The sequence below is a fragment of the Haliotis rubra genome, unplaced genomic scaffold, assembly GCF_003918875.1.
Source record: "Haliotis rubra isolate DU_JTF1 unplaced genomic scaffold, ASM391887v1 Scf58, whole genome shotgun sequence".
Classification (NCBI taxonomy): Eukaryota; Metazoa; Mollusca; class Gastropoda; order Lepetellida; family Haliotidae; genus Haliotis; species Haliotis rubra.
This window is the reverse complement of record NW_025767279.1, coordinates 2,090,172-2,102,248: the sequence shown is the minus strand read 5'-3', so window position 1 is coordinate 2,102,248 and position 12,077 is coordinate 2,090,172. Positions and strand designations below refer to the sequence as shown.

Here is a 12,077-nt window from a genome sequence, read left to right as displayed (position 1 = left end):
TATACAGATAGTAAGACTGGTCCTGCTTATACAGAAAGTAAACTGGTCCTCCTTATACAGATAGTAAACAGGTCCTGCTTATACAGATAGTAAGACTGATCCTCCTTATACAGATAGTAAACTGGTCCTGCTTATACAGATAGTAAGACTGATCCTCCTTATACAGATAGTAAACTGGTCCTGCTTATACAGATAGTAAACTGGTCCTCCTTATACAGATAGTAAGACTGGTCCTGCTTATACAGATAGTAAGACTGGTCCTGCTTATACAGATAGTAAACTGGTCCTGCTTATACAGATAGTAAGACTGATCCTGCTTATACAGATAATAAGACTGGTCCTGCTTATACAGAAAGTAAACTGGTCCTCCTTATACAGATAGTAAACTGGTCCTGCTTATACAGATAGTAAGACTGATCCTCCTTATACAGATAGTAAACTGGTCCTGCTTATACAGATAGTAAGACTGATCCTCCTTATACAGATAGTAAACTGGTCCTGCTTATACAGATAGTAAGACTGATCCTCCTTATACAGATAGTAAACTGGTCCTGCTTATACAGATAGTAAACTGGTCCTGCTTATACAGATAGTAAGACTGATCCTCCTTATACAGATAGTAAACTGGTCCTGCTTATACAGAGAGTAAACTGGTCCTCCTTATACAGATAGTAAGACTGGTCCTGCTTATACAGATAGTAAGACTGGTCCTGCTTATACAGATAGTAAACTGATCCTCCTTATACAGATAGTAAGACTGGTCCTGCTTATACAGATAGTAAGACTGGTCCTGCTTATACAGAAAGTAAACTGGTCCTCCTTATACAGATAGTAAACTGGTCCTGCTTATACAGATAGTAAGACTGATCCTGCTTATACAGATAGTAAGACTGATCCTGCTTATACAGATAGTAAGACTGATCCCTCCTTATACAGATAGTAAGACTGGTCCTGCTTATACAGATAGTAAGACTGATCCTCCTTATACAGATAGTAAGACTGGTCCTGCTTATACAGATAGTAAACTGGTCCTGCTTATACTGATGGTAAACTGATCCTGTTTATACTGATAGTAAACTGGTCCTGCTTATACAGATGGTAAGACTGGTCCTGCTTATACAGATAGTAAGACTGGTCCTGCTTATACAGAAAGTAAACTGGTCCTCCTTATACAGATAGTAAACAGGTCCTGCTTATACAGATAGTAAGACTGATCCTCCTTATACAGATAGTAAACTGGTCCTGCTTATACAGATAGTAAGACTGATCCTCCTTATACAGATAGTAAACTGGTCCTGCTTATACAGATAGTAAACTGGTCCTCCTTATACAGATAGTAAGACTGGTCCTGCTTATACAGATAGTAAGACTGGTCCTGCTTATACAGATAGTAAACTGGTCCTGCTTATACAGATAGTAAGACTGATCCTGCTTATACAGATAGTAAGACTGGTCCTGCTTATACAGAAAGTAAACTGGTCCTCCTTATACAGATAGTAAACTGGTCCTGCTTATACAGATAGTAAGACTGATCCTCCTTATACAGATAGTAAACTGGTCCTGCTTATACAGATAGTAAACTGGTCCTGCTTATACAGATAGTAAGACTGATCCTCCTTATACAGATAGTAAACTGGTCCTGCTTATACAGATAGTAAGACTGATCCTCCTTATACAGATAGTAAACTGGTCCTGCTTATACAGATAGTAAGACTGATCCTCCTTATACAGATAGTAAACTGGTCCTGCTTATACAGATAGTAAACTGGTCCTGCTTATACAGATAGTAAGACTGATCCTCCTTATACAGATAGTAAACTGGTCCTGCTTATACAGAGAGTAAACTGGTCCTCCTTATACAGATAGTAAGACTGGTCCTGCTTATACAGATAGTAAGACTGGTCCTGCTTATACAGATAGTAAACTGATCCTCCTTATACAGATAGTAAGACTGGTCCTGCTTATACAGATAGTAAGACTGGTCCTGCTTATACAGAAAGTAAACTGGTCCTCCTTATACAGATAGTAAACTGGTCCTGCTTATACAGATAGTAAGACTGATCCTCCTTATACAGATAGTAAACTGGTCCTGCTTATACAGATAGTAAGACTGATCCTCCTTATACAGATAGTAAACTGGTCCTGCTTATACAGATAGTAAGACTGGTCCTGCTTATACTGATAGTAAACTGGTCCTGCTTATACAGATAGTAAACTGGTCCTGCTTATACAGATAGCAAGACTGATCCTCCTTATACAAATAGTAAACTGGTCCTGCTTATACAGAAAGTAAACTGGTCCTCCTTATACAGATAGTAAGACTGGTCCTGCTTATACAGATAGTAAGACTGATCCTCCTTATACAGATAGTAAACTCCTGCTTATACAGATAGTCCTGCTTATACAGATAGTAAGACTGGTCCTGCTTATACAGAAAGTAAGACTGGTCCTGCTTATACAGATAGTAAGACTGGTCCTCCTTATACAGATAGTAAGACTGGTCCTGCTTATACTGCTTATACAGATAGTAAGACTGGTCCTGCTTATACAGATAGTAAACTAGTCCTGCTTATACTGATAGTAAACTGGTCCTGCTTATACAGATAGTAAGACTGATCCTCCTTATACAGATAGTATCCTCCTTATACAGATAGTAAACTGGTCCTGCTTATACAGATAGTAAACTGGTCCTCCTTATACAGATAGTAAACTGGTCCTGCTTATACAGATAGTAAGAGTGATCCTCCTTATACAGATAGTAAACTGGTCCTGCTTATACAGATAGTAAACTGGTCCTGCTCATACATATAGTAAGACTGGTCCTGCTTATACAGATAGTAAACTAGTCCTGCTTATACAGATAGTAAACTGGTCCTGCTTATACATATAGTAAGACTGGTCCTGCTTATACAGATAGTAAACTAGTCCTGCTTATACAGATAGTAAACTAGTCCTGCTTATACTGATAGTAAACTGGTCCTGCTTATACAGATAGTAAGACTGATCCTCCTTATACAGATAGTAAGACTGATCCTGCTTATACAGATAGTAAGACTGATCCTCCTTATACAGATGGTAAGACTGATCCTCCTTATACAGATAGTAAACTGGTCCTGCTTATACAGATAGTAAGACTGATCCTGCTTATACAGATAGTAAGACTGATCCTCCTTATACAGATAGTAAACTGGTCCTGCTTATACAGATAGTAAACTGGTCCTGCTTATACAGATAGTAAGACTGGTCCTGCTTATACAGATGGTAAGACTGGTCCTGCTTATACAGATAGTAAACTAGTCCTGCTTATACAGATAGTAAACTAGTCCTGCTTATACTGATAGTAAACTGGTCCTGCTTATACAGATAGTAAGACTGATCCTCCTTATACAGATAGTAAACTGGTCCTGCTTATACAGATAGTAAGACTGATCCTCCTTATACAGATAGTAAACTGGTCCTGCTTATACAGATAGTAAACTGGTCCTGCTTATACAGATAGTAAGACTGGTCCTGCTTATACAGATAGTAAGACTGGTCCTGCTTATACAGATAGTAAACTGGTCCTGCTTATACTGATGGTAAACTGATCCTGCTTATACTGATAGTAAACTGGTCCTGCTTATACAGATGGTAAGACTGGTCCTGCTTATACAGATAGTAAGACTGGTCCTGCTTATACAGAAAGTAAACTGGTCCTCCTTATACAGATAGTAAACTGGTCCTGCTTATACAGATAGTAAGACTGATCCTCCTTATACAGATAGTAAGACTGATCCTGCTTATACAGATAGTAAGACTGATCCTCCTTATACAGATAGTAAACTGGTCCTGCTTATACAGATAGTAAACTGGTCCTCCTTATACAGATAGTAAGACTGGTCCTGCTTATACAGATAGTAAGACTGGTCCTGCTTATACAGATAGTAAACTGGTCCTGCTTATACAGATAGTAAGACTGATCCTGCTTATACAGATAATAAGACTGGTCCTGCTTATACAGAAAGTAAACTGGTCCTCCTACAGATAGTAAACTGGTCCTGCTTATACAGATAGTAAACTGATCCTCCTTATACAGATAGTAAGACTGGTCCTGCTTATACAGATAGTAAGACTGATCCCTCCTTATACAGATAGTAAACTGGTCCTGCTTATACAGATAGTAAGACTGATCCTCCTTATACAGATAGTAAACTGGTCCTGCTTATACAGATAGTAAACTGGTCCTGCTTATACAGATAGTAAGACTGATCCTCCTTATACAGATAGTAAACTGGTCCTGCTTATACAGAGAGTAAACTGGTCCTCCTTATACAGATAGTAAGACTGGTCCTGCTTATACAGATAGTAAGACTGGTCCTGCTTATACAGATAGTAAACTGATCCTCCTTATACAGATAGTAAGACTGGTCCTGCTTATACAGATAGTAAGACTGGTCCTGCTTATACAGAAAGTAAACTGGTCCTCCTTATACAGATAGTAAACTGGTCCTGCTTATACAGATAGTAAGACTGATCCTCCTTATACAGATAGTAAACTGGTCCTGCTTATACAGATAGTAAGACTGATCCTCCTTATACAGATAGTAAACTGGTCCTGCTTATACAGATAGTAAGACTGGTCCTGCTTATACTGATAGTAAACTGGTCCTGCTTATACAGATAGTAAACTGGTCCTGCTTATACAGATAGTAAGACTGATCCTCCTTATACAAATAGTAAACTGGTCCTGCTTATACAGAAAGTAAACTGGTCCTCCTTATACAGATAGTAAGACTGGTCCTGCTTATACAGATAGTAAGACTGGTCCTGCTTATACAGATAGTAAACTGGTCCTGCTTATACAGATAGTAAGACTGATCCTCCTTATACAGATAGTAAACTGGTCCTGCTTATACAGAAAGTAAACTGGTCCTCCTTATACAGATAGTAAGACTGGTCCTGCTTATATAGATAGTAAGACTGGTCCTGCTTATACAGATAGTAAGACTGGTCCTGCTTATACAGATAGTAAGACTGGTCCTGCTTATAAAGATAGTAAGACTGGTCCTGCTTATACAGATAGTAAACTGGTCCTGCTTATACAGATAGTAAACTGGTCCTGCTTATACAGATAGTAAGACTGGTCCTGCTTATACAGATAGTAAGACTGGTCCTGCTTATACAGATAGTAAGACTGGTCCTGCTTATACTGATGGTAAACTAGTCCTGCTTATACAGATAGTAAACTGGTCCTGCTTATACTGATAGTAAACTGGTCCTGCTTATACAGATGGTAAGACTGGTCCTGCTTATACAGATAGTAAGACTGGTCCTGCTTATACAGATAGTAAGACTGGTCCTGCTTATACAGATAGTAAGACTGGTCCTGCTTATACAGATAGTAAGACTGGTCCTGCTTATACAGATAGTAAACTAGTCCTGCTTATACAGATAGTAAGACTGGTCCTGCTTATACAGATAGTAAACTAGTCCTGCTTATACAGATGGTAAGACTGGTCCTGCTTATACAGATAGTAAACTAGTTCTGCTTATACAGATAGTAAGACTGGTCCTCCTTATACTGATGGTAAACTGATCCTGCTTATACTGATAGTAAACTGGTCCTGCTTATACTGATAGTAAACTGGTCCTGCTTATACAGATAGTAAGACTGATCCTGCTTATACAGATAGTAAACTGGTCCTGCTTATACAGATAGTAAACTGGTCCTGCTTATACAGATAGTAAGACTAGTCCTGCTTATACTGATAGTAAACGGGTCCTGCTTATACAGATAGTAAGACTGATCCTGCTTATACAGATAGTAAGACTGATCCTGCTTATACAGATAGTAAGACTGGTCCTGCTTATACAGATAGTAAGACTAGTCCTGCTTATACTGATAGTAAACGGGTCCTGCTTATACAGATAGTAAGACTGGTCCTGCTTATACAGATAGTAAGACTGGTCCTGCTTATACAGATAGTAAACTGGTCCTGCTTATACAGATAGTAAACTAGTCCTGCTTATACAGATAGTAAGACTGATCCTCCTTATACAGATAGTAAACGGGTCCTGCTTATACAGATAGTAAACTGGTCCTGCTTATACAGATAGTAAACTAGTCCTGCTTATACAGATAGTAAGACTGATCCTCCTTATACAGATAGTAAACTAGTCCTGCTTATACAGATAGTAAACTGGTCCTGCTTATACAGATAGTAAACTGGTCCTGCTTATACAGATAGTAAGACTAGTCCTGCTTATACTGATAGTAAACGGGTCCTGCTTATACAGATAGTAAGACTGATCCTGCTTATACAGATAGTAAGACTGGTCCTGCTTATACAGATAGTAAGACTGGTCCTGCTTATACAGATAGTAAACTAGTCCTGCTTATACAGATAGTAAGACTGGTCCTGCTTATACATATAGTAAGATTGATCCTGCTTATACAGATAGTAAGACTGGTCCTGCTTATACAGATAGTAAGATTGATCCTGCTTATACAGATAGTAAGACTGATCCTCCTTATACAGATAGTAAGACTGGTCCTCCTTATACAGATAGTAAGATTGATCCTGCTTATACAGATAGTAAGACTGATCCTGCTTATACAGATAGTAAGATTGATCCTGCTTATACAGATAGTAAGACTGATCCTGCTTATACAGATAGTGAGACTCATCCTGCTTATACAGATAGTAAGACTGATCCTGCTTATACAGATAGTAAGACTGATCCTGCTTATACAGATAGTAAGATTGATCCTGCTTATACAGATAGTAAGACTGGTCCTCCTTATACAGATAGTAAGATTGATCCTGCTTATACAGATAGTAAGACTGATCCTGCTTATACAGATAGTGAGACTCATCCTGCTTATACAGATAGTAAGACTGATCCTGCTTATACAGATGGTAAGACTGATCCTGCTTATACAGATAGTAAGACTGATCCTGCTTATACAGATAGTAAACTGGTCCTGCTTATACAGAAAGTAAACTGGTCCTCCTTATACAGATAGTAAGACTGATCCTGCTTATACAGATAGTGAGACTCATCCTGCTTATACAGATGGTAAGATTGACCCTGCTTATACAGATAGTAAGATTGATCCTGCTTATACAGATAGTAAGACTGACCCTGCTTATACAGATAGTAAGATTGATCCTACTTATACAGATAGTAAACTGGTCCTCCCTGTAAGTTTTGACACTGCTGCAGACAGGCATGGTGTAGTCATGCTAGCCGTGTGACACAACTGGCAAGAGGAATATTCTGTCACCTTGATGACGCTCTCTGTGATGTCTTCCACGGCGTTCCTGACATCCCTCCTCATGTCTTTGATCCTGCTCTCGGCCCGTGTCTCCAGCTGCTCTATCTGGGCACACACAGACCTGTACATGGTCTCCTTCTCCTCCACGCTACGTGCGTCCAGCTGCTTCGACACCTTTAGTGAGTACAGCGTCCGCTTCAGTATGGTGGACAGCCATCTGCACCAACAGAGGGAGAGAGTTAACCCTGGTATAGGGGTACATGCTGGGATACAGCAGTCTGTGTTAACCCTGGTAGAGGGGTACATGCTGGGATACAGCAGACTATGTTAACCCTGGTAGAGGGGTACATGCTGGGATACAGCAGTCTGTGTTAACCCTGGTATAGGGGTACGTGTTTAGGTACAGGAGACTGTGTTAACCCTGGTAGAGGGGTACATGCTGGGATACAGAAGACTGTGTTAACCCTGTTAGAGGGGTACATGTTTAGGTACAGGAGACTGTGTTAACCCTGATATAGGGTACCTGTTTAGGTACAGGAGACTGTGTTAACCCTGATATAAGGGTACATGTTTAGGTACAGGAGACTGTGTTAACCCTGGTATTGGGGTACATGTTTAGGTACAGGAGACTGTGTTAACCCTCATATAGGGGTACATGTTTAGGTACAGTGGGCAGTGTTTACTCTGGTATAGGGGTACGTGTTTAGGTACAGGAGACTGTGTTAACCCTGGTAGAGGGGTACATGCTGGGATACAGAAGACTGTGTTAACCCTGTTAGAGGGGTACATGTTTAGGTACAGGAGACTGTGTTAACCCTGATATAGGGTACCTGTTTAGGTACAGGAGACTGTGTTAACCCTGATATAAGGGTACATGTTTAGGTACAGGAGACTGTGTTAACCCTGGTATTGGGGTACATGTTTAGGTACAGGAGACTGTGTTAACCCTGATATAGGGGTACATGTTTAGGTACAGTGGGCAGTGTTTACTCTGGTATAGGGGTACATGTTTAGGTACAGGAGACTGTGTTAACCCTGGTATTGGGGTACGTGTTAAGGTACAGGAGACTGTGTTAACCCTGGTATTGGGGTACGTGTTAAGGTACAGGAGACTGTGTTAACCCTGGTATTGGGTACATGTTTAGGTACAGGAAACTGTGTTAACCCTGGTATTGGGGTACATGTTTAGGTACAGGAGACTGTGTTAACCCTGGTATTGGGGTACATGTTTAGGTACAGGAGACTGTGTTAACCCTGGTATTGGGGTACATGTTTAGATACAGGAGACTGTGTTAACCCTGGTATTGGGGTACGTGTTAAGGTACAGGAGACTGTGTTAACCCTGGTATTGGGGTACATGTTTAGGTACAGGAGACTGTGTTAACCATGATATAGGGGTACATGTTTAGGTACAGGAGACTGTGTTAACCCTGGTATTGGGGTACGTGTTTAGGTACAGGAGACTGTGTTAACCCTGATATAAGGGTACATGTTTAGGTACAGGAGACTGTGTAAACCCTGGTATTGGGGTACATGTTTAGGTACAGGAGACTGTGTTAACCCTGGTATTGGGGTACATGTTTAGGTACAGGAGACTGTGTTAACCCTGATATAGGGGTACATGTTTAGGTACAGGAGACTGTGTTAACCCTGATATAGGGGTACATGTTTAGGTACAGTGGGCAGTGTTTACTCTGATACATGAGTATGTCTGAAGGTGTACACCAGGAGATAGGGGTGCATCTGGGGATACAGGAGGCTGCGTTAACTCAACCTAATGCTGGGTACATCTCGGTGTACAGGCGTGTGTTGACCCGGAGATAGGGGTGCATCTGGGGATGCAAGCTTGTGTTGACTTGGCATAGAGGTACATATGGGGGTACGGTGCACTAGTTGGTTGGTTTGTTGATCCAGTGATCAACAGCATGAGCATCGATTTAGGCAATTAGGATACGATGGCATGTGTCAACCAAGTCAGCGAGCCTGACCACCCGATCCCGTTAGTCGCCTCTTATGACACAAGCATGTGTTGTTGAAGACCAATTCTAACCCAAATCTTTACGGGTCGTGCAGTGTACTAACCCAACCTGATACTAGGTCTGGGGATACATTAGATTGTGGACCCTGATACAGAATACATGTGGAGATACACGATTGTGTCGACCCTGATATAGAGGTACATGCAGAGGCACCTGTTAACCCATCTTGATACATAGGGACACATTGGTAAACTAGGTACTAAAGTATTGTCGGAAATAGAAAACAACTGTTTTATCGCATTGATATTTACAATTTATGTAGTTAAAATGTGTAGGTGTGAAATATCTGTTGAACTAAAAAGGACTTTACTGAGGAGAGATTAGTGCAGAAATGAGAAATGCGTCCAAAGCGACTTATTTGGAACAGGCCATGGCTTTATGCAAATTAGTGTGCGATGATATTATATTACAAAGGACAATTGTTTAATGTCCATTTTGAAATTAAACTTAGCTTCATTATAAACGATAGCTGACATAAACAATAATAACTTTAATACTGAAACTATGAAGGATGTAGCTACCATGGAGTCTCACTATCACTATAAAAAGAAACAGGTAGGAGGGGTCGTCTCAAAAGCAAAACCAAGACGGGACGGAAGTTGGGGTCGGGCTTGGGGATAGAGATATTAGCTAAGATTAGATAATCATTAGAGACATATTCAGTACACATGATAAGCATAAAAGATATTTGAGATGACCCCTTGTATCTGTCGGCAGCACGTGCATTTCATGCCAAGTGAGTTGACGGTCCGTTGTCATACCTGGCAGAGCGACCTAATTGCCATCTATAGTCTGATCTATTGTTTTCAGCAGCTGTTCGTATAAGTTCGCAAGTTTTTCCCGCTATTTACGAGTAAACATGCTTTTCTGGATATCTTATTACGCATCCCACTGAACGCCCAGTAAGGCCGATGTGGGTTATTTCGACATATGCTATTTGCAATTGTGTAAATTTTAGGGATACAGAGTAACAGCCTAAAAACAGTTTTTTTACGGATTTCCGACAGTACTTTAGTAGGTAGTGACAACACTGTTACTGGTTATGTGTTAACGCGAGTCACCTGTAGAATGCCGAGAGCTTGGAGTGGAATGTTGTAGGTAGAACCTGCCGAATCCCTTCCACTAACTCAACGTGACCTTTCAGCATGTTCCGGTAGTCCAGTTTGTCTAAAGCCTGAAATAAGACGCAGGATAATAGCCTGGTGTCTATCTGATGTAGAATTATGGACACGTACAATGATCCGTTGACCGTCAAACTGGACGCGAAGCCATAAATCAGCTCTGAAGCCGAAAACTACCCTATGCTCTCAGACTAGTCTCTGTACCCAACATGCTGACCCGTGCACCACCACACTAATCCCCGAACCCACACTCTAATCTATGTATCTACACACTAATCACTCTACCCCGCACACTAGCCCAAGCACCCACACACTAACCCATGCACCCACACACTAACCCATGCACATACACACTAATCCATGCACATACACACACTAATACATGCACACCCACACACGCGCACATACACACACACACATATCACTGTACCTAAAACACTAATCCATGCACCCACACACTAATCCATGTACATACGCACTAATCATTGTATCACGGACACTAATCCACCCAAACACATACTAATCACTGTACATAACACACTAATCCATGCACCCACACACTTATCCATGAACATACACACTAATCACTGTATCCCGCACACTAATCACTGTACTCAACACACTAATCCATGCACCCACACACTAATCACTGTATCCCGCAAACTAATCCATGTACGTAAACACTAATCCATGTACACACACACTAATCCATGTACCCACACACTAATCCATGTACACACACACACACACTAATCACTGTACACACACACTAATCACTGTACCGAACTCACTAATCCATACACCCAAGCACATATCACTGTACCCTCACACTAATCACTGGATAACGCACACTAATCTATGCACACACACACACACACACACACACACACACACACACACACACACACACACACACACACACACACACACACACACACATCACTGTATCCCGCACACTTATCCATGTACACACACAATTATCCATTCACACTAATGACTATCCCGCACACTAATCCATGTGATTCATGATTCATGCACACACCCTAATCACCCTATCCCGCACACTAATCCTTGTACACATACACTAATCACTGTATCCCGCACACTAATCCAATGCACACACACACACACACACACACACACACACACACTAATGCATGCACGTTCACACTAATTACCGTATCCCGCACACTAATCCATGTACGTACACACTAATCACTGTATCCCGCACACTAATCACTGTAATTAAAACACTAATCCATACACCCCCACTGTAATCACTGCACCCAACACACTAATCCATGCACATTCACACTAATCACTGTATCACACACACTAATCCATGCATATACACACTAATCACTGTATCCCGCACATTAATCCATGCATATACACACTAATCACTGTATCCGCACATTAATCCATGCATATACACACTAATCACTGTATCCCGCACATTAATCCATGCATATACACACTAATCACTGTATCCGCACATTAATCCATGCATATACACACTTATCACTGTATCCCGCACACTAATCCATGTATATACACATTAATTACTGTACCCAACACACTAATCACTGTATCCCGCACACTAATCCATGTACGTATACATTAATTACTGTACCCAACACATTAATCCATGCACCCACA

General features: G+C 40.8%; 1 protein-coding gene and 1 long non-coding RNA gene across 2 annotated transcripts in view; one reads left to right on the top strand and one right to left on the bottom strand.

Annotated features, from left to right (window-relative positions):
* LOC124254682 (dual serine/threonine and tyrosine protein kinase-like) overlaps positions 1-12,077 on the bottom strand; it is a 55,126-nt gene that overhangs the window by 13,719 nt on the left and 29,330 nt on the right. Inside the window, exons 6-7 of the mRNA XM_046688530.1 lie at positions 10,359-10,471; positions 7,268-7,475 (exon numbers count right to left, since the gene is read on the bottom strand). Of these exons, the coding sequence (XP_046544486.1) occupies positions 7,268-7,475; positions 10,359-10,471 (321 nt within the window). The remainder of the gene's footprint in view (positions 1-7,267; positions 7,476-10,358; positions 10,472-12,077) is intronic.
* LOC124254684 lies at positions 7,498-9,212 on the top strand. The gene is made up of 3 exons (XR_006892521.1): positions 7,498-7,833; positions 7,966-8,228; positions 8,273-9,212. It is a non-coding gene; the product is annotated as an uncharacterized LOC124254684 (long non-coding RNA).